General features: G+C 43.2%; 1 protein-coding gene across 1 annotated transcript; it reads left to right on the top strand.

Annotated features, from left to right (window-relative positions):
• The first annotated feature begins 338 nt into the window (after positions 1-338).
• Positions 339-22,530, top strand: hsd17b12b (hydroxysteroid (17-beta) dehydrogenase 12b). Its single transcript, XM_080843786.1, has 11 exons — positions 339-639; positions 7,890-7,936; positions 8,422-8,497; positions 10,375-10,482; positions 11,145-11,209; positions 11,585-11,629; positions 17,878-17,912; positions 18,813-18,894; positions 19,645-19,710; positions 20,505-20,654; positions 21,040-22,530. The coding sequence occupies exons 1-11, from the start codon at positions 459-461 to the stop codon at positions 21,145-21,147; spliced, it is 963 nt and encodes a 320-aa protein (XP_080699912.1). The 5' UTR covers positions 339-458; the 3' UTR covers positions 21,148-22,530.
• Positions 22,531-24,228: the final 1,698 nt, after the last annotated feature.

The raw sequence follows: 24,228 nt of genomic DNA on the forward strand, positions 1-24,228 counted from the left end.
ATGCTACCAATAAACAATGCATATCAATTTTACTGTACAAGGATTAATTCTAGTCTTGAGAGTTTAACTTTGTAGCTGTTACGTTATATGTGGAACTAGCACATATTGCCACATATTAGCACACACCTTCAAATGAATGACCAAGTGAAAGAATTGTGCAATGTTAGAGACCAAAGGGCCAGTGCAAAACGGAGAGAGAGATTAAGATGTTCGCTGATGGGCGTGGAAATCCACCAATCGGTTACCGAGTAGCTGAAACGTCAAACGGAAGTCTCTGTAGACATGCGGAAGCAATCTCGAGGCAAGGACCACTGACATGAAAGTGCACAACTCGCGGACCGGTTACATGCATCAGTAGCAAGTGCATACAAAGCAACTGTATGCAGCTCCGATTAAGCCAAACATTGGTTGCATTTTAATAGCAAGAAACATATGCACGTAACGTTTTGAATTTAACTATGGAGTCACTAACCCAGAGATCCATTATTGAGCTCGTGGAAACACCACTGTTTTGGCTAGGTGCTGTAACTGCGGCCTGGTTCTCTGTCTGCTCCATATATCGGCTCTTAAACGGTCTGAGGACATGGATACTGGGTAATGGAACGCTGGTTTCACCCACTAAACTTGGAAAATGGGCAGGTCAGTATAATGGCACATAATGATGTTTGTAAACAAGAATGTTCAAGCTAACGTTCATTTCCTTATATTCGCTGCCATGCTGAAATTGTTGCCTGTACAGTAAGCCGGTAAATCGGATAACAAGACCATGTGCTAACCTCCTAGCTCACCAGGAATAACGTCTTCTGTGGATCTGTTCGACATTTTAGGTACTAGACGTCTTTTTCATACGCTCACTTAAGAGAGCCTGCCCTGAATACAACCACTACTAACTAGCAGTCAGTTCCAGAATGGCTGGAACAATAAGGCTGCCTATCCAAAATGCCATTGTACATGAATGTGGAACCCATCAACTAAAAGTCGGACATGGTCTGCCTTTCTTCTGACAGCTGACATACGAATAGGCTAGGAGATGGCCACATTTGCCAGACTTTTCTGGACTTTTCTGGACTTCTTAGAACTGCAGTTAATTCTTATGAAAAGTTTATATTGTTGAAAACAAGGTACCAAAAAATAAGTATTGGGTGAAACAGTGTTGAATCAAAGGCCACTTATCAAGGTAATCAAAAATGATGATTAAAATGATCTAGGCCTAGATTCCCTGATAAATTACACTGTTTTCTGAGACTGAAAAACAGAATATATGTAGTATTCCTACCCCCCCATCCCCCCCCCCCCCCAGATAGCAAAGGGCCAGTTGACCACAGTAGGCCACTTACTCATCGGTTTTCGGGTGGTACACTGGTGAGTTACAGTCAAACAGCCCACCATTTTGCCATTTGCTTTAAGATCATTGTATTCTATTTTCAATTATACTTCTTCACTAATGGTCACCAATCCTTAGCCTATCCTGTCCATTTGTATAGATAGCCAGTGTGTAACATTAGTCTTTAATTGACCAAGTCATTCTAGTACCATAAACCTGTTCTGTTTAGTGGCTGATATTTCAAATGGACTATACCAAGGATATGATTACAAGGTTTGCTAAAATATTATGTTATTTTCCTAATATCCATGCCCGGTTAAACTAAAGATGATGTTGGACAACAGCGGCCCAGAAGTGTCACACCACCAATTGGGTGCCAACCAAAATCCAAGATGGAGCAATGCTGACAATCTTGGCATTACCTTATGAGTAAACATTGCATTGCATTGTAGTGACACAACCTCTTTCACTGCCTGTGTGCAACTGTTGAGATTGCCTGACAGATTGCCTGACGTGGTTGTTGGTCTCTGTAGGTGTCCAATTCTGTTCTTCCAGTATGCATACCTACCCAGACAGGTCACGTAAATCATTAACAGCACAGGGTACCTGCTGCTTTGCTTGAGCGGCCATTGTTATGTTCTTTCATATGAAAGACCATTGGTCTCTTCTCTGTATATTTGTTTCCCTCCTAAGGATAAGGTGAAGCTTGTTTCAGCCTTGATTTGAGGCTGTTATCTGTATGCTTGGGTTTGCCTAGACTCCTCTGTTGCCACTTCACAAGAACACTGGCAGGGTGAAGGACAGTTTGGCCAACACCACATTTCACAACCAGACATTCGCCCTTTCACCTCTGTATGCCTGCTCAGGGCCAGAGACAATGGAGTAAAAGTGAAGGCCTGCAGACTGGCAGTGTTGTAGAATACAAGTAATGTATTAAGTACCTTAATTAAAACATTGTATTTGTGATATGAGGTTTTGGTTGCAGAGCAGATATTTAAGCACCTAGCCTTAGTTCCGCTTGACTTCATCCAAGGATAGCGCTGAACTGCATGAATGAGTACCTGCTGGAGCTACCTGCTGGGGTGTGAGGCCCAGGAAGTACGCTCTTTGTGGGCATCACTGAGATATATTAGGCCTGGAGAGCCCCCTCTCCCACCGGATGCATGGGTTCCTGGGAGCCCTGCTATGACGCATGAGGTCTCAGGAGTATTGGCTCACTTAGTTGACATTTCACTAAAGATGACTCCTACTGAGGCACAGCATACACTGAGCTTGGGAGAAGAGTTTTGGACTTTATGTTGTAAATTGGTCAGGGGCATGTTAGCAAAATGCACAATATCATTTCCAGGCTAACTATAAGACTCATCTAATACATGCTTCAAGATACCATTTTAAAGCGTGTCACGTTACCCACTTAAGACCGATTGGTCAGTTATCCCAAGAATCTATAAACACACCTGTCTTCCCCTGGCCTCCCAGGCTGTTCACCTACTGTATTTAGTTTAGTGCTCTTGGTCGGAATGTGGAAACCACACAGAAAATGGAAGAACAGCTTTTGTGACACTTGACAAAATGCAGAAAAACATCTGTAAGCATGCTAGATAGCATTCTGTATTACCATCTTTGCTGTTTGGGGTCTCAAGCCAAGCCTGTTGGCTCTTAGATAGTTAGGTTGCTAATTTGAGACAAAAACCTCTCCTAAGGCTGTAAGAAGGGTGATATATATAAATGCGTGTATTTTAAAACAATATAGTGACATATTTGGATATGTTAGAGTAATACAAATTATGTTTTAAAAACTAGGTCAACTGGACTAACTTCCAGTGTATTACAGGTGTGATTGGCACATGGCATTCGATGTTTCTTTTTTGTATCCTAACGTTTACTTTGCCTACATGCAAACAGGGTAGCTAAACTTCAACTGTTATAACCAAAAGACAAAGTAGATTGTTCTAATTCACGATGGCAGGCTGCAGGTGGATGGCTATATAATGCAGCAAGATAAATCAATGTTTTTTATTTTAATTTTTCCTCATTTTCAGTATAGAACGAAAAAAAATGGGACACTTGGTAAACTAAAAAAACAACAATTTAGAGCGTTTTTTTCCCTAGTGAAAATTTGGACCCAAAAAGATGGGAAAATAGGGCCCAAGTTAAAAAAAAAAAAACCTTTAATGCCATATGGGATGGGAAAAAAACAAGTTATTTGCATGAAGGTTATTTGGACATTTCTCTGTTGGTACTGTTGGATTCGATGCTACTGCTGCTATGGAATTGCAAGCATATATGCCATTTTTCAGTGGGAAAGTACCTCCCAGTACCCTGTGAATGGATGCTTTTGTCACAACATGGCCAAAGCAGCCTCCTTGTTATGGCTTCCCTGAGCATCACCCTTGTGATTGGAGGATGGTTTTGTGTGCGTTCTTTGTAGAGTCTTCTCGTGATGGGCACCCTCTGAGACACGTGCTGCTTCTCTCTCTTTTACATGCCTCCTCCCCATTCAGCCTCTGCTGATGCCTCCTCCCCATTCAGCCTCTGCTGATGCCTCCTACCATTCAGCCTCTCTGCTCATGCCTCCTTCCCATTCAGCCTCTGCTGATGCCTCCTCCCCATTCAGCCTCTGCTGATGCCTCCTCCCCATTCAGCCTCTGCTGATGCCTCCTCCCATTCAGCCTCTGCTGATGCCTCCTCCCATTCAGCCTCTGCTGATGCCTCCTCCCCATTCAGCCTCTGCTGATGCCTCCTCCCATTCAGCCTCTGCTGATGCCTCCTCCCCATTCAGCCTCTGCTGATGCCTCCTCCCCATTCAGCCTCTGCTGATGCCTCCTCCCATTCAGCCTCTGCTGATGCCTCCTCCCCATTCAGCCTCTGCTGATGCATCCTCCCCATTCAGCCTCTGCTGATGCCTCCTCCCCATGCCTCCTCCCCATTCAGCCTCTGCTGATGCCTCCTCCCCATTCAGCCTCTGCTGATGCCTCCTCCCATTCAGCCTCTGCTGATGCCTCCTCCCATTCAGCCTCTGCTCATGATGCCTCCTCCCATTCAGCCTCTGCTGATGCCTCCTCCCCATTCAGCCTCTGCTCATGATGCCTCCTCCCATTCAGCCTCTCTGCTCATGCCTCCTCCCCATTCAGCCTCTGCTGATGCCTCCTCCCCATTCAGCCTCTGCTGATGCCTCCTCCCATTCAGCCTCTGCTGATGCATCCTCCCATTCAGCCTCTGCTGATGCCTCCTCCCCATTCAGCCTCTGCTCATGATGCCTCCTCCCATTCAGCCTCTCTGCTCATGCCTCCTCCCCATTCAGCCTCTGCTGATGCCTCCTCCCCATTCAGCCTCTGCTGATGCCTCCTCCCATTCAGCCTCTGCTGATGCATCCTCCCCATTCAGCCTCTGCTCATGCCTCTCTCTTCACTCCATTCCCTCCCCTGCCCCCTTCATGCATGTAAGTCCTCATCTACACAAACACACACACACACACACACACACACACACACACACACACACACACAAGGAAAGTTATGTCATATGCAGCATCCTTCTGCAGACCCAAACAGCCAAAAACCTCTTCTGGTTAATTAAATATGCATATTTTGGATTGCAGTTACTCTTAACAATCCAGTGTTTAATCCAATGAATGCCTGTACCACCACTGCCAAAATAGTCTCCTAATAATAGAACAGAAGATATGATGTTAACCATGATATTGTGCCTTAATCAGTGCATGCAGATTTTGAAGTTTATCTAATCAATTTGGGCATTTAATCTTTTTGGAGTGTAGCTTAGTCATCAGAAACGCTGAGAAGGGTTCTCTAGGTGTATGGAAAGCTTAAGAATGGCTCATTAATGCGTTTTATGAATTAATGTACATTGGAGCAATGCAGAGACATTCATGCCCCCTATCCTTCCTTCAGCCTGAGGGATACTAAATACATCTTTGAACTATTTTTAGAGTAGCCAATTTTATATCCTCCCCCTTTTTTTGCACGCAGCCCTGATGTGAAGCCTATGAGGCCGTCGTGCGGCACGTGGCATCCCATGCTATTTAGAGAGGCATGTTTCTGTGAGCGGGGAGTCGGGGACCCAGGGGGCCCTTTGAAGTCTCTGCTGCAGCATCCAATGAAGTGGGAGGATCCCAGTGCCTAGGCAGAGCTGGGTGCGTGGTTACATAACTCTGTATACACAGCGAACATCCAAAGGAGAGGAACAAGAGATGACAACCCCCCCCCCCACCCCACCCCACCCAAACCACCATCACTTTACCCACTTTACTTTATTAAATGATTCAAAGCATCTGAATGAATGGCTTTGACGTGGCTTGCCAATTCTAAAAATAGAAAAATAGAATAGAATGTGCCTGTGAAATGTCCCATTCATGTGCACGGGAAGGACGTGTGCTTCTAGAGCGACGGCAACGCCGCAACAACACTAAATGGCTTTTCCCACCACTCGTGCAGGAAGGCAATGTGGCAGGCCTCCACTCTGGCAATGTGCAGATGCACACACAGCCTTAGTGTGCTGCACTGTACCCTGGAAGGAAGAGTGGAGTGTTGGTGTGTGTGTACGTACGTACGTATGTGTGTGTGTGTGTGTGTGTGCGCAAGTGAGAGAGATGCTGGGGGCTGCTGAGAGTAGCATCTCGTTGGTATTCAAGTGCTGCGGCTGTTCCAGACAAGGCTGCAGTGGCTGCGTGGTATTTTTAATCTTCAGTTCTTTTTTTAGCCCGTGGAATATTTAGCAGCAGCAGCAGCAGCGGCAGCAGTATTAGCATCGGTGTGAGGGGGTGTCTTTTGTTTTTGTAAGATCGCATTTCACTTGACCGAATTTCTATTCTCTCGCATGCATCAGCTTGCATATAAGTAATGAACTATCTTTGTATTATTTTAATTGAAGAATGATGTTGTTGCTATTTAGAATCCATGTTGAGTTTCTATTTAATGTTGAGTGTCCTGTGCCATTACTATTGTGAGGATAGTACAAACACATTCACTGACCTTGGTGGTTGTGTGTTTCTCTTTAGGAATCAACAGTAGTCCCTGTTTGGGTTTCAAAATAGTATAGGTCTTCACCTCTTTCTATCTGTCTCTCCACATTTTACTACACATTATTTTGCCCTTAGAGAGCAGCAGAAAAAGGCAGGTACAGGTATAGCATGACGTCCACCCAGGTCTGAGAGATATTAGCCACAGATCCTTTGTGTCTGGAGCAGCCTTTTATGAATGGACTACTTTACAGCATGCTTTAATGAGATTAAGACGACTTTAATCACATTGACTTTGATGCTACTGGGGCCTGTGTTGGAGCCAGCAACCTCCAGTGTCAATTGTGCCATGTTTTCAAGGAAAGGTTCTTGATCCTTGATTGGACAATTTTTTATTAAATAAAACCTTTTGATCAAGTATCAATATTATGGCTGATAATTAAAACATAAATCTGCAAGATTTTTTTTTTCACCCAGATGCCATTTTACCTGTGAGATGAAAAAATGAAATGTCATTAACATTGTCAGATCTGTTCAATTTAGGATAAAATGTTTATATGGGTTACTGCTGGTTTCTGTAGCATGGTTGATTTAGGAGAAATGTCCAAAAGCAGTGCGTCTCTAAAAGCAGTGCGTCTCTAAAAGCAGTGCGTCTCTAAAAGCAGTGCGTCTCTAAAAGAATGAGCCTTTGTGCTGCGCGCCCATTGACATTTGTGTGCGGCAGTGCATTTTAGAGATGCCTGACTGCATGAATCTCCCGTGCCTCCTCATGCTCTCCGTTCGCCGCTTGCCTTTCGCTTGCCTCTTTCTATTTTTAGCTGCCCCTAGGATCTGTCCTCACCCTCCCCTCCCTCCTTGTCTTATTGTTCGTCATCCACCCCTCCCTCTCTGCCTCTCTGCCTGCCTGCCTGCCTCCCTCCCTCCATCCTTTCCTCTCTCCTTTGTATTTTCCAATGGAAGCTGGCTGCACATATTAATGTTTAATCAGCCAAGGGTTTTCTGACACTGAAGATGCAAAGGTCAAGGGCGGGGATGAGAGGGCTGTCCTTGGGGCTGTCCTGGACCGAGTCGAGGAGGGAGAGAGAGAGAGAGAGCCCCATGTCCTCACTCCTCAGTCAAGCCGTCAGGGTTTTTTTTTTGTGTCCTTTTTTTCTTTTCTTTGGGTGTCTCTCCTGTTGCTGAAAATGCACACAGTTGGCTCTAGGCTGCCTGCCTTTTTGCTTCCCTCCACATGCTATTTTAAGCCCAAGAGCTGAAAGGGAGGCAATGTACCAAGCGTCTAAAAATAACATTGCTATATTGGTAAAGCAAGAAAGGCAAAGAGAGAGATGCAGAAGAACGCACTCACCCTGCCCTGCTTTGGCCCCGTGTCATCTCTGCAGCTCGTGGCAGCTATGGCAAAGCACTCCGACCGCAGTTGTAATGTTCAAACCATTTCATTTTATTCATTTTCATGGATTCTATATCCTAACACAATAGCCATAGGTCATCTATGAAAGGAAAAGCTATGGTCCCCTTCCCTCTTTGTGTTAGCCCGACATAATCTTACCTGCATCCTCTTTTTTTTTTTTTTCTCTCTCCCATTAGTTGTAACTGGAGCCACAGATGGGATCGGGAAGGCCTATGCGGAGGAGGTAAGATTCCCGGGGTTCCACTCTTTTTTTTTTTTGATGGAAATCACGATGACTCATCAGAGGAGAGGTTTTCACCCAGAGGACTGGGGAGGCCTCTCAGTGCATTCACAGGCATCGACTGGAGGGCTGCATGTCCACTTCAAGACCCCACGTCTATTCAGAAGGACCAGCGCTCGGACGGCAACTCTGACACAAGGACTTAATAGCAGATTACAAAAATGATAGTGAATAGCATCGACCATGCCGGGAGCTTATTACTCGGATGGGTTGAGTCAGTAGAACTGGTAGAGGGTGAAGCTAAATATGAATTGATCTCTCAGTGCTTCGCTAAGAACATTTAATGTTACTCATATAATATTTTACAAATTAAGTTGTCAAAAGATAATGTAAAATTTACATTTCAGTGCACTTGTAAGTGAAGATTATAACAATGACAATCAACAGATGATATTTGCTGTTGATTGTTTGTGTGTCTTCTCTCCCAGCTTGCAAGACGAGGCTTTTCCATCGTGCTGGTCAGCCGCTCGCAAGAGAAGCTGGATGATGTTTCCAAAGCCATTGGTGGGTACCTGACACACTCTGTACAACACACACACACACACACACACACACACACACACACACACACACACACACACACACATACACACACACACACACACACACACCTCTATTGTGAGCTCACTTTGGCGTAGCGTAGAGATCTCTGCAGGTAAATGCAGAGCATGTTTAATGTGTTCAGCTACATCCTATAGGGAAAGCAGTTGTTTGTGAATGGGTAAGGGCATGCCTCGCTAGTGCTTCTGTTAAACACATACGACCTTTGTTGATTTCGTAGAGGTGCTTTATATGAATGGGGCGTTTAGGAGTGTGGTTGGCAGTCTGGTGAGGCTGACTCTGCTCTGCGAGTGTGTGTGCGTGTGTGAGATGGAGCGGGTACGTTTCTCTCCTGAATGAATGTCAGTCAGGCCGATGTTAATGAGCACCAGGGCTATTTTTAGGGCCGGCACTCTGCCAGCCGAGTGGCCTGGCTGCTGCGACAGAGCAGAGCAGAGCAGAGCAGAGCAGGGCTGCGCAGATGGAGGCGAACCTCGGGAGCATGTGACGTGCCGTGACGTGAAGGAGGGGCGGTAGGAGACGGAGACCAGCGTGCTCGGGAGCTAACCGACTCCGAGCTCTCCGCTCCCTCCGGAGCACTGGCACACCCCTCCAGCCAGATGTTGGCAGGCTGGTTAAAATGGTTGTGGGCTTCGGCAATGGTGCAGGTAGATTGTTTGCATTCTGCAGTGTAGAGCGCTTGATAGGGTTATATATAGAGCGCTTGATAGGGTGCAAGGCCACATTCCTGCTCTTAGAAAGATACATTGGAACTGAAAACATTTGTATATCAAGGGTGATTTTGAAAGAATTTTTTGAGGAACACATTAAATGTATCACTCATACCACTCAATAATAATCTCTAATATGACTCTAAATATTGTCCCGTAGTCATTGCTGTGGTGAGTGGTTAACATGAAGATGGTTCTGAAAAAAGGTTCGCTAGGTTAGATCAGGTTTTGAGCTCTTGAACTAGAATTCTTTTTTTTTTTACCCTTTCTCTTTTGTGAGCTGGAGACACAAGCCATTTTGCCGAGGGTTGTTAAACCGCTCAAATATATTTCTCAGTGAAGGGAAGGGGTGGGTACTGAGAGAAAATTGTGAATGGCACACAGTGCCAGCAAATGGTCTATCTCACTCTCTTGGGCTTCTCACACACACTCACACACACACTCACACACTCACACACACACACACACACACACACATAGCATACTCTCTCTCTCTCTCTGACTGTTTCTCACATGCACTCACATCCACTCTGGCTCCTCTAGCCCACAACCACACGTACTCCCCCCCACACACACATACACACACAAACACACACACACACACACACACACACACACACACACACACACACACACACACACACACACACTTTCTCTTTGGTGTTCACTGATGGAGAAGCAGATTAGGGCAGCGTGACTGCTGCTTTGACTCAGTGCTGCTAAAATAAGGATAAGGCTGTGTGTGACGAATGGGTTTGGAGGCCTCTACCCAGTACAGTAGGGAGCATTGCCTAAAATCATAGAGACCAGTTCAGTTTTGTCCCAGTAACTCTCTGAATGCAAAAGGTATGGGTTATTCCAGCTACATGTAGAAGAATAGCACTCTGTGTGTATGTTGCGAGGGGTTGATCAGAGCTTCTTTCACTCTTCTTTCTTTACTGTACTTCTCCATACTCAAAATTAAGATATGTATGTACTGCAAAGTATGCTCAATCAAGATTACATACTAGACTGTGTTAAATAGATTTCTCCCTGAAGTGGCATAAATATTTTGTGTTGATTTATATCCTTTTGTGCTCTAGAATGATACCTCGTATTTCTAATTTTTAGAAAGTAAATATGGTGTTGAGACCAAAACCATTGCTGCAGATTTTGGATCTACTGGCATCTACCCAAACATTGAGACTGGACTAGCTGGACTTGAGATTGGGGTTTTAGGTAAGTGGTGTTTTACACATACATACATACTGTTAACATACTGTACTGAGGCAGAGTAGGTGGGGTTGGCAGTGGGTGATTCCATTGTAGAGCACTTCCTTTTTAAAGACTTTGCTGCCACCTTCTGGCGGTGTGTGGCTACTTGATTCAATATTATCATACACAAACTCTTTTGGCAAATACTTCAGAATTCATGTCTGCATTCTTATTGTACCTTATAGGTTATAGATAGTTTATAATTGTATAATTGGCTGGAGTTCATGATTGTCCCCACCAAACACATGAGACCAAGGCAAATCCAAACTCATGTTCCACGGGCCCTCAGTTTAGCCCCCACACACGCCCATTCTTGGCTCAGAGCTCATCCTTCACAATGAAGCCAGAGTTAGACCTCACATGTCCTTTGCTCATCCACCATAGGCTTGTTTCATCAGTAAAGAATGTATTGCATGTGTATATATTGGCATTCTCTTGTGATTTAATAGTTTGGAGCTCGATTATGGCTGTTTCATGAAATGCAACGCACAATCAAACTTATCATTATTTTCTCTGTTGTGCTGACCACCTCTCTTTGAGCAGTGTAAACTGAGACTCTGTACGTAGTATGGTAATAACTGGTTAAATGCCAGACGGGGAATTTGAGCATTGCCTTGTCTCCATAGTAAACAATGTGGGGATTTCCTACTCCTACCCAGAGTTCTTTCTCAACATCCCCAATCTAGACCAAGTAAGTTTATATTTATTGTTTATATAGTAGGTCTACTACTCTGTCTTTTCATATGTTTATCTAATGTTCAGTACTTATTGTTAAGTTATGTTATGTTATATCATGTTGGAGTACTTATATGTTTATATGTTATGTTATGTCTTGTTATGGTATGGTAGTGTGGAATGGTGTCCTGTCCTAAGAATTTCAGTGCCCAGTCCGACTCTGTTCTCCTGTGTATTTGACAATAAAAAGACTTGACTTGACTTGATATCAAGACGCAGAATGTGTCAGTCACATTGAAGCAGTTTATTATACTGTAGTTTGGCGTCATAAATCAAACGGCACTGTTGGACCCTTGACCTGACATTTAACGTATTTTTCTCTCTTTTGCAGTTTATCGACACAATGATAAATGTCAACATCACCTCTGTCTGTCAGGTTTGTTCTTTGAAAGTAATTGTGTTCATGTTATTGAATGTGAGTCAGCCCAAGTTCTCAATAACCAGAGACCAAAAAAGGCCATACATATTTCACTTACAGGTCTATTTATTGGAGCTAAAGCTGTTATTGTCAGATTCATATGGCTGTTTTATTACTTGTTTTTATTACCTGTTGCATTACCTTAATGGTATTGTTTTTGGTTTTATAATTACAATTGGCTACATTCATCAGTGTTATTGAACAGTGTTGGTCATCAAATGATTTGATCTTGTATTAGATGCATCACCTGTACCTGTTGAACAAGATTTGTTGGTACCCTTGCCAAAATGAATCCCATCTTAACTAAATAATGAATCAGAAATGTAATTAGTAAGATCAGATGTTACATTGTTTTGGCAAAAACAAGAACATTTAAATGTCATTGAGTCAATAATTAACATGGTAGGCATGGAAGGTGACCTGTATGGCCTGTGACAGAGCACCGTGTGTCTCACTGGGAATGGTGTTCATAAACATAAACAATGGGAATAGATACACAAACAATGAACAAAAATCAACACTGTAAGAATACTGATGAATGCTTTGAGAAAACAATCTCGGAAAGGAAGACTCAATACACAGACATACAAGATCGAAGATGTCTATTTGTACATAATGTCGGCAGGGAATCATGTGTGCACAACTTTAACATTGGGAAACAATTTCATTGATGGGCAACATCATTGATGGCGCATGACCTAAATGTAATTAGTAAGTAATTTTATAACCTGGCAAAATTATTTTGCAAATGTTATGGCATGAACAAGGGCGAACATGGGTCAGCGAACGCTGGGGTGTGTCCGCACCCAGACGTGGGAGTTGTGTAAAACAGTTCCATCACATTTTCTATGAAACTTTTAAATTATTTCATGTCGGGCAGACCTCCAGCGCAAGAACCTCCGTCTCCTCTGATATGAAACACTTGTTTCGTGACCGGAAATTTGTTGTAGAAGAATTACGTTTATAAGGTGTGGTTGAATCGTGATTGGCTGATAAAAGTTACCTCATTGCCACATCCACTAAATTCTCAACTCATTTATGCTTGATTGCGCCTGGCTTTGTGTCAATGAAACTAGTCAATTTAGGTATCCCCTATTCTCACTGCTCGGTTGCTGATGCACAAAGCCTGTTGCGTTGCTTGTTCTCCTATGAAATAGGGTACTAGAACTCATGCTGTGATGTGTCTTTAAGTCAGGCTTTGTTGAAATGAAATGCGTCATCCTGACTTGTTCTCTTCCGGGTTTGAATGAGCAAACTGCAGGCGGGAGAGAACCTTTCAGCGGTCACTGCGTGAAGATTCACAGTTCAGTCGAGGAGACGCCTCTGAATTGAGAGGACGTAATGTGAGCGCTGCTTAGACAGGGCCTAGCTTACTAGTGGTGGAGCACCCAATTAACTGGAAATGTCCTCGGCCAATGAGGTTCCCAAGTCACTGCCTTCCAGCTCAGTTTCTACTCAAGATCAAGCAGGAGATTGATGCTATGTGGGTGATAGGCATCATTCAGCCGTCCACCAGGGAGTGGTCCATACAGTCTCGTCCCCAAGAAAGATGGGACACTGAGATTCTCATCCTTTGACCCATATCCAATGCCCAGAGTGCATAGCCTAATTAATCACCTGGGCAGTGGCAGATATCTGACACACTTGACCTTAGCAGGGCTTACAGGCAGATGCCCATGACCGATGACTTTCAGTAGTTTTTAGCATTAGCATCTAGCATTTTGGACGCCATTTGGATTTGACCAGATTTCTTACATGATCTGCAGGGGGCCCCAACAACATCCCAGCACCTCCTTGATCAGGTGCAGTGGGGGGCACGCCACTACTCATCAGCCTATATTGATGAGGTGGTCATATTTACATTTACATTTACATTTATTCATTTAGCAGACGCTTTTTTCCAAAGCGACTTACAAGTATACACATTTTTTACATTTACACTGGTGCCACACTGCACATCAGGAGCAATTAGGGGTTCAGTGTCTTGCCCAAGGACACTTCAACAGGGAATCGAACTAGTAAACTTCTGATTACTAAACGACTTCTCTACCTCCTGCACCACTGTCGCCCCATCTACAGCTAAACCTGGGGTATATTGATGAGGGGGTCATCAGAGGCACTCTGAGATTCTTTGGAATGAAAAGTGCGTCAAAAATAAAATGAATTATTATTATTATTATCTACAGCTACACCTGGGAGCAGCACCTGGTTTGCGTAAGATGTTTTGGGGCGGCTGAGGGAGCCTAGCCCGAGTGTTAACCCCCAGAAGTGTGCCGTGGCCCAGCCTGAGTGTTAACCCCCAGAAGTGTGCCATGGCCCAGTCGGAGGGGCACTACCTGGGCCATGTGATGAGGGTAGAGCCATACAATCGTAGCTGGGGAAGGTCAGTGCCATTCTGGAGGCACCGAGTCGACCATTAAGCGCCACCTCCACTCTTTTCTGGGTGTGGTGGGATGGCACAGGCGTTTCATTACTCAGTTTTCGCGCAGGGTAGCAGCACTGATCGACCTCACCCGGAAGTCTAGTCCCAACTGGGTGTAGTGGAGAGAACAGTGTGTTGAGGCCTTTACAGAATTGGGTCTTTTGTCAAGCAAGTCCTTCGAGTCCAGACTTCACACAAGCCTTTATGGTACAGACGGATACATCAGATGTTGGTCTGGGGACTGTCTTTATGGTACAGACAGATACATCAGTGGTTGGTCTGGGGACTGTCTTTATGGGACAGACAGATACATCAGAGGTTGGTCTGGGGACTGTCTTTATGGTACAGACAGATACATCAGAGGTTGGTCTGGGGACTGTCTTTATGGTACAGACAGATACATCAGTGGTTGGTCTGGGGACTGTCTTTATGGGACAGACAGATACATCAGAGGTTGGTCTGGGGACTGTCTTATTATACAGACAGATACATCAGAGGTTGGTCTGGGGACTGTCTTTATGGTACAGACAGATACATCAGAGGTTTGGGGACTGTCCTGCTGCAGGGGAGAGCAAAGGTCAGTTGTCCTCCTCAGCAGGAAGTTCTTCCCAAGGGAGTGGAGTTGCTCATTGTTTAAGGAAAAGTGCCACACCATCAAATGGGCCCTAGACTCACTAAAGTACTATCTGGTGGGAAAGGATGTTTGCTCTAGAAGCTGCCCATTGGGCCTTTCAGTGGCTTGACTGTATAAAGACACAAACTCTCAGGTGACCAGGTGGTGCTTGACCTTGCAGCCTATAGCATTGCTGTTACCGGGCAGGTGAAGAAAATGTGACGGCAGGTTACCTCTTTAGAGTCTTTGTGGACGAAAACTCTTAAGGGGGCGGCGGGGTAGTAACGCGACAGACTATCACTGGGAATGGCAGGTTCTCCTGAAAACAGGAAAGCACACTAAAACAAATATGGACATTTTTAGAATATTTTTTTTTTTGGGTGAATGACTCCTAACTTTTAAGAACTGACATAATGGTTTGAATATGTTTTAATGCTTTGTGAAAACTGGCTTAGAAGGGAAGATGCAACTCTTACTAAGCTGTATCGTTAAGTTGATTTTGTGTCATCTTTACCTGTTGTCTTTTGGGAGAGAAGTGTTCAGCCCTCACTGTGCGCTTCCATGGGAAAGAGCTTCTTGGGGCAGTGGTTTTGAGGGTGAAATTCTTTATGCATTGTGGAGACATTGGGTAGTCATTTTATAGTAGCACATGAATGTTTATAAGTCATGTGTTGTGTCAATGCTTTGATATGGATAAAGTATTGTCTAAATGCGTTAATGGATTTGTGACCGTGATATGGTTGAGGCCAGCGCTTCATATTGAAGATTCACAGTTCAGCCTCTGAAGTAAGAGGAGTTAATGTGAGTGTTTTTTGGGTTTGGTTGTCCTAAGTGCTTGTTTGTGTCAACCGGCCAGTAGCCCAAAAGGAAAATAAAATGACCACCTCTAACTGTTCATCTCTGTCCCCCTTCCACTCTGACATTCAATCACACACACACACACACACACACACACACACACACACACACACACACACGTAGAAACAAAAATAGTGGTCAACCCAAAGCTGAAGGCAAAGACGTGTCTCTGATGTCCAGAGCAGGAGGACAGGACCATGTCAAGGTCGTAGATTTAGATGAGCAGATTTTAAGCCTTAAACAGGGAGGTTTACTGCAGTATATTGCAGGTGTAAGGACACAATTAGCACCGAGCTAGCCCATAGATGTATAAACCAAATTAAGTAAGTAAGTAGGTAAGTAAGACTTTATTTATATAGCACATTTCTACAAGAGTTACAATTGAAAGTGCTTTACATAAAATCAATAAAAGCAAGCAGCAGGAGCAATTAAATAATGGTCAACATCGTATCAGAACCTGATGTTCCGATAGGCTTCTTGAAATATTAAAATCATAATAAAAGTAATAAAACCCTTCTGCCTGGTATTTAGCTAAGTCGAATTAAAAAAATTACAAAAATGAAATCTTTAATTTTTCAGTTATGTTGTATTGTCTGTTGGAGGCTCAGTCTATTGTGTATGGTCTTGCTTCAGAGAACCTATTGACAGGTGACCATGTGCATACATTCTATAAAGCATACAACGTGATATTGCACTCAGCAGTCAACATTGTTTTTCTTGGCCTCTTGTTATATAGAATATAGAACTGGAGAGGAAACACAAGAAACAAATAAACATTCTGCACACAGTCCACCTACCGTTAACATACAGTCTCAGGTGGATTCTTACCTTAAACATACAGTCTCAGGTGAACGTCTTGAAAACCAGAAACAAACTAAAACCTTTGAGTAGATTTTCACTCTCCCTTGACCTATAGTGAAATAAATGAGATTTGACAATTATGTTGTTCCTAAAACTGTGCTATCATTTGTCACCTTGACCAGCTGCTAGACCAGCTTATTTTTAGTAAGTAGATGATTCACACCCTATAATACGAGGTAAAGGTAACACTGGTAAATGTAATGCACACCTAATAACCTCTGTAAGAACACAATAGATTTTACCAACATTTAAAATTATAGTTGGTGTGTATAGTAAGTGCGATGTAGAACCAGTAGTCTGCTATTGAACATAGCATGTTTTAGATAGGACCCATTTCCAAAGGTCTTTCAGTTGTCTGAAGGAGTTTTGAGAGGGCAATTAAATGTCACGGCAAAGGCGTGCTAGCCATTTGAGAGTTCTATATCTACTGGTTCTTAAAACCACATCAATCCACCTGCTTTGGCTGATGTAGGAAGACTAATATGTATGTATCTATGACAAATCTTGATACAAAATAAAGAATGACTAGATTGACATCAAAACCTTAGATCATTTCTATATTTATGGAGAACAGCACAGGTACAGCACTTTAAGAAAGTGTGAATTCTCTGGATTAAAACAAACTTTATCAGTGTTTCCCAAAACAACACAGTTCTACGCCCCCACAGTCTACTGTCTTTGATCCCTACAGCTCCCATACCTCCGCCTCCTGTCTCCTCTCCCCTTCTCTTAATCTATTTATATTTCTGGTTCCAGTATCCACCTTGCTAATTTACTCGCCTTTGAATTGCTCTGCTGCTGATGGTCATTCAGTGAATTAGAGAACTAGAAGGCCTGAGCCACTCTGTGGCCTCAGTTTTACTTCTCCCCTTACCAGAATTCAACCTTAACCGTATTTTAGGGCTGGTTGTTACACACAGAAGCTGACAAAATTTGGGGATAATCGTCTCAGTCTGCATTCTAATCCCAGCATTTCTTCTGAAGCCAAGCCTCCATCTTTCCCTCATTCTGTCCATCAAACTGATTTGAAAGAAGTCTTGTTGAGCCAGTAGGGGGAGTGCTGTGTTTGGTGTAGAGTCTCTCTCTCAACCGTGCACCCTGCACCCTGTCCCAAACCTCCCATTCACCACACATAGATCTGAACATTATATGTGTTCAGTCCTTAACAAGGACAGATTCAAGGTAGTTAGCTGGAAAGCACCTTTGTTGGTATGTAAGAGCAAGATTCTATGGCTGAGGAGACTGTAAAAACTAACTAATTTTAATGAAAAGAGTAAACCCTGCTAAAAAAAAATCCTGTTGTTATGACCCTCTGCCCTGCTATTTTTGTAAACCATAAAACTCCCATGTACAAAAAGAAGCACTCTTTGTACAAACAATACTCTAAATGCTGAAGTTTATGCATGTCATGTGTACCTGACCTGACTTTAAAGCTCTTTTTTTGCTTTCTAGATGACTCGGATTGTGCTGCCCATGATGGTAGAAAGGTGAGATGTGCTTGTAGCTTAGCTTGCTTAGCTTGTAGTTCTATAAATTGTAACTGCTAGTGCTGTGCTTCACCTGTTAGTTTCAGGAGCATACACAGGTGTGTGTGTGTGTGTGTGTTGTGTGTGTGTGTGTGTTTGTAGAAATGCATAGTTTCCTGCCTAAGTGACCGTTAGGTTAGCTGTATTATTACACATCATATCCTTGGTTGAAACACTTAGGGTCACCTTTGGTTGATTGAGGTATTTGTTAGGAGCCCAAAACTAGCCTTGTTTGTGAAACCCCAAGATAAGATAAGTTGCCATTTGTTAGCCCAATGCCTGCGTGCTTGAAAATGTGTAAATCTGGCTTCAGTTGTGTACTTGGAGCTGTCACTTATCATTATCACTATATAAATATGTGTGTAAAGTGTAAGTGTAAATGCCTATCCTCTTTTAGACTGACATATGTTATGCTCCACACACTTAACTGTAGTAACTGTCCCACAGTGTAACAGTTAAGTGTAGCTTCATGTGCTGGGGAAAAAGTCATAGTCATATTCCACCGTTCAGTGGATGCTTGGTATGAGCTTCCATGGCAACAGGTATAGTAGAAGCCTGTAATAGCTCCTTCTATATTTATGTTCAGAGATGATGTTCACCTGGCAATGAGAAAGCTCAAGGAAACTCTGCAGACACTACACACATCCTCATGTTATCTGGGGACACTGTGTTCTAAACTCACACTGGATCATTTGGTCCGCCACGATGCAGAAAAGCAGAATTGATATTTGTTGCTGTTGTCTTTTAAATAATGAGTGAATCCTATTGACATTCCCAACTTGCAGGAAAGCAAAACTTTCAAGGGGAAATTTGGGGATGTTTTTTACACGGAAATAACCTCTAATGTGGTCTGTTTTTCAGGTCGAGAGGGGTGGTTTTAAATATATCATCAGCCAGTGGCATGTACCCTGTCCCACTTCTCACTATTTACTCTGCAACCAAGGTACGTTTCAACAAAGTAGTACCAAGTGACACTAGTTTGCCTGTGATGATTTTGATTGGGTTGTTGTTTTTTGGTGTGCAAAGGATTTGTTTTATCTTATTTATATTTAGCCATTAGGTGGTATTGCAGTTTGTAATGTTAGTTGGTGCAAATTTCACAAAATATAATTTCAATACAAATACAAACGAACACTGCCCCCAATCTGCTGGGAGTAGGAAGTATGAAATAATTTGGCTTACTAGCTGACAGATATCCAGACTGACATATTGTTCCTTTAAGAGAAGACACTCAGGGTTTGGCAGTGGTCAGTATGCCAATGCTTTAGCTGCCATCTGAACGTGAGTCACACCTCACCATGTCATGTTACTGGCCTCCCGTGGAATGGGGTTGGATGCTGGGGACACAACCCCAAACAGGTTTGAGGTATTGGCAGGGGAATGAACCCCGGCTTCATTGTAGGTTTCCAGACACAGAACCGCACAAAACCAATATTACATAAACATGTCTCACACATAGAAGATTTGCCATATTATTGGTTTGCTGAGGGAAAACTAAGGATTTGGATATTTTAAATTAAAATTGTCTGACCTTTAAGCACATCAGGGACCTTTTCTACGCATTCAAGCATAGAATTTTGTTGAGCTCATGACAAAACAAACTGCCCCCTCCACCTGACTGTCTTCGGCTGCTATTTACGTAATATGTGAAGATGCTGTTGATCTCCTCTAAGACGCCTCCTGTCTCTCTTAGGCCTTTGTGGATTACTTCTCTCGTGGGCTTGATGCGGAGTATAAGAAGAAAGGCATCATCATTCAGGTAGGATAAATGCAGGCATCCTCTGTGTGCCCTGATGGATCAAACTGACAGCACAATGACCTTTCGCATACCGTACGTCTTTAATCCACAGTGAGTGATGCGCTGCCTCTACCTCATGTCAGCATGACAGCCATATGCTGTACTACAGTCTCTCTTCCGCTCAAGAAAGATTTACATAGAGTTGCTTCTCAGTGTACTTGGACACTTCTGAAATGATACATGCGCTTTACAATAGGTTTTATCGTAATCTCTTATTTGTAAATTACAATTTGTAATCTCTGGTAATGCAGATTGAAAATAACCTTGATCTGCATGTCAGGGGCCGTTAGGTGACTCTGTGTTTCCTAAAGTGGTACTCCGTAGCAGTGCCTTGTACACCTACTGCAGATACAGAGACGGGTGAAGTGAGACTCAGTTAAGGCAGTGTAGTACATCCCAGAGGTTAAGCTTTACACCTTTAATCAGCATGCTCAGACAAAGAGTTGTCCAGACTGAGTATGACATTCACAGTGTAACAATAATAATGAATTTCAAAGAAACTTCCAAAAAAGTGTGTGTCAGCCTCTCAGAGTGGGGAAGCAACAGTGGTGTGTCCCATCTAGCGTTTCATTAATTCAAATAGATTGACCTTGGTTTGGCTTTTTATACTCTCATACACTGTAATGTGAAAACGTATCTTTGTGAAAACGTGTCACCCCTAGAGATGTGCAGCCTGATGCATAGTATAGAGTTGTACTGATTGGCCATTTTAGAACCGTATCATCAGTTTCTGCCTGGTGTCTGGTCCTCCTCAGAGTGTGCTGCCGTTCTTCGTGGCGACCAAGCTGAGTAAGATCAGGAGGGCTACCCTGGACAAGCCCACTCCTGAGCGCTATGTGGCTGCCGAACTCAATACCGTAGGCCTTGAGAGTCAGACCAATGGCTACCTGCCCCACGCCATCATGGTGAGTGATGAGAACCGCTTTACACCTTGAAAGAAGTGTGTGTGTGTGTGTGTGTGTGTGTGTGTGTGTGTGTGTGTGTGTGTGTGTGTGTGTGTGTGTGTGTGTGTGTGTGTGTGTGTGTGTGTGTGTGTGTGTGTGTGTGTGTGTGTGTGTGTGTGTGTGTGTGTGTGTGTGTGTGTGTGTGTGTGTGTGTGTGTACACACATACGCATATTTGGAGACCTACATGTCTTTCTGTGTGTGTGTGTGTTAATGAAAAATGAACAACTCTCCTGGGACTAGGTGAAATGTAACTTAGAGTCAGCTGTATTTACTGAAGGACTGCTTGCAGCCAGCAGTCTGTTGATGTGAATGTGTGTTTGTTCTCTCTTGCCTGCCTGCCCCAGGGCTGGGTGACCACCTCGCTGCTCCCTGCCAAACTGCTCAACCATCACGTGATGAGCATGGGCCTGTCCCAGCGCGCGCGCTACCTCAAAAAGCAGAAGCAAGGCTAGAGCCCAAAGAGGCCAGCCAAGCTGAGGGAGGGGAGTCTACTGCACCGTAGGGAAGGGAAGGAACACCATCACCATCACCATCACGTCACCTCCACACTTCCCCCTTCTCTCCTCCTCCTCTCGAGAGGGACCAACGACAGGCATGTCCACAGCAGTCTTACTAAAGTCCAGGATCATATGAGGATTGTGTGAAGGTGTATTTGAAATGTGATTCCTGCATTCCTGAAGGTTTATCAGTTTATTTTTTTTTGTCATGAGGTTTGCACCAGTTAATGCACTAAAAACATTTACCTTTTTTTTTTTTAAGAAATGACTACTGCTAAAGAATTAATGCTTGGCGGCCGACCCTTTTGCTTTACAGAAGGGATAGCACTTATTTGGTTGCTTGCTTGACTTACTATACTGGGGAAAAAATATGTGTGTTCCCATTACCAGGCAAACTCTACTGCAGAAAACTTTAACTTTAAGCAAATTACTTCTTAATGGGTGAGCACATGAGTCAGAGAAAAAAATGACTCCTCTGTCAATAAGCAGATGTCTTAGAAGTCTTGGTAAAACATTATCTGTCCATTGAATGTCTTGAGTGTGTTTTGTTTTGTTCTGTAAATAAGACTTCACCTTTGGTTTAGCATTTTGGAATTTACTTTTTTTTTTGTTAGAATGTGAAGACGGTTCAGTGTTAAATTCATGTAGATGGGAACAGAAAAGAATTTGAATGGCAGCAACTTAAATTGACTTGACACTTAAAATACCTGCAAATGGGCATTCGGCAGTTTCTTCCATCTGTCTTTGAAGTATACTCCAAAACAAGCCTTTCCCCCACAGCATATTCTTACAGTTGGGTAAGCGTCAAATAGGTTTCTTTGTTACGTTTTAAATGCTATTATGTGAGGTTTGAATATATGAGTCTTCAGTCGGATTGCATAATACACTCTCCTGCTGTTATATGCAGGACTTTTTATCACCACATGGTGTTATCAGTCCCAGTTTATAACTGATTGTTTTTCATAGAGGCATATACTTATCGGAGTTCCCACTACATGTGTTTAAAAGGGATGCTGGTGTATTTCACAGACATTTGAGTGTTGTATAATTTGTTCTGTCAGTTAAAGTATGATTGTAGTTTTCCCCAAGTGGTGAGGCACTGTAGACAGTTGTAATATAATAGGGACAACAATTTTCCCTGTGAACAGTTGACATATACCCATTCATTCCAAAACTGTACAATGGAAACACTGTAATGGTTCAAATTAGTCACAATGGATGACCATTAATAAGGGGTTCCTTCGAGCAGCATCACCATTGATAAGCTCCAGGACTTCAGCAGCATGTTGCTGCAGCACAGGTGACCGGTAGACAAATACGTATTTTCCTTGAAACCGACTTTCGGATATGGAGTTTCATCCATTCAGTATGATGCTTCTATACTGTGTCAATTGTGGAGTCAATTAGATAATTTTTCTAGACCATAACAGAACCCATTGCTCATGCATTTATAATGGTGATTAAAATGCTTTCAAAGTAATGTCTGTTTCATGTGCCATTTATTGGGAGTGTCAGAATTTGATATGCATGCAAATCTATGTTGCAAGCAATAGAAAGTGTGTAAGCATTATGTATGCAAATATTGTGATTGTTACGCAGTGCAGTCATGTAATGAATTGCTGACATAAGGTAAACAATGCACTTGAGACACAGCCAAACCTAAGGAAATGTCTGACATTTAGTTGACCTCAGTGGAACTGCTGCTTCATAAGATGATGTATGAGGTACTGGCTGGTCCATTGTTTGAAGAGAATAATACAATGTGCACCACACCAAATCACCGTTGCAGGTTATTCATGAAAGGTTGCCTACATTCTTCTGCCTGTCACCCTAAGGCCCAGGGACCCAGGGCTGAAGGGGACCCTTGAGGTAGCTCCCAGATTGAAACATTTCTAACATTGAAGATTCAAAGTTTTGCCAAGGGGTTTTCTCCACAGTTACAGACACAGAGCACCATTCCGTTGGTGGGAAGGATGGAACAGAAGCCCCCCCGAGAGGTTGAGGCTTTCTCTGAGATTTGCATATGCTGGGTTTCAGGTTCATGAAAAAGAACCCAACTTGGCTAACACAGAAAACCGTTTTATACTCAAGATTGTTATGTCTTTTTATGGCTAAGCAGCCTATTGCTATTGCACTATTACACCATTCTGTGCTGATCACTTGCCTTCATGGTTAAACAGTCTTATCGTTTTAAATACCGCAGGCCATACCTATTTTCTAATTCCGTGACCCAAAACCAGTGGCAATAATTGTAAGAGCTGCTCCAACACGTTGCTCTGGCGCAGATACTTGTATTTTCCTGTAACTAAAATTGGCCACACAATGCAAACTCTTTCTCCTCAACTGAACAGGAGAGCAGTGAAACTTGGTAATAGAACACGGTCCACCCTGGTCATATGGCATTTTTACACAGCACGGCAGTTTTTTTCCCAATGGCAGCCACAGATTCTATTGGCTTGTGCCAGTCTTGACCCTTAGACCATTGGAAATGCACACAGTGCTACACTATGAGCATTCTGTGCCATTACATAATTGTGTCCACTTATGGACATTATTCATTTTGAACTTAACAAAACAATGACATCTACGAAAGTTCAAGCAGCCTTTCCTTTTGTGGACGGACTGCTTTTGGTATTGGACCAAATTTATCATACTTCCATTAATAAGTGGACACAATGAACATCCGTTGGCAACAGTCATTTTTGTCCACAACATATATCATTGTAGCACAATGCATTCTGTATCCAAAATAAGGTATGTTATACTTGGCGTCACTACTGACAACCCATAATTTAGGGTGCAGAATGTGACTGCTTCTATGGGCCATCAAGTGGAAATACTTCCCATGTATTGTACTTAAATAAATACTTCCCAATACTTCCCATGCCCACATCCAGGGCTGAGGTGCCCTTGAGCAAGGCACCTAACCCAGATCACTGCTCCCCGGGACGCTCAAAGCAGTTCACTGCTCCGGGTTAGTGTGCTTCACTTTACTGTGTGCTGTGTGCATCTCTACCCTGGATGGGTAAAATGCAG

The sequence above is a fragment of the Sprattus sprattus genome, assembly GCF_963457725.1.
Source record: "Sprattus sprattus genome assembly, chromosome: 8".
Taxonomy (NCBI): Eukaryota; Metazoa; Chordata; class Actinopteri; order Clupeiformes; family Clupeidae; genus Sprattus; species Sprattus sprattus.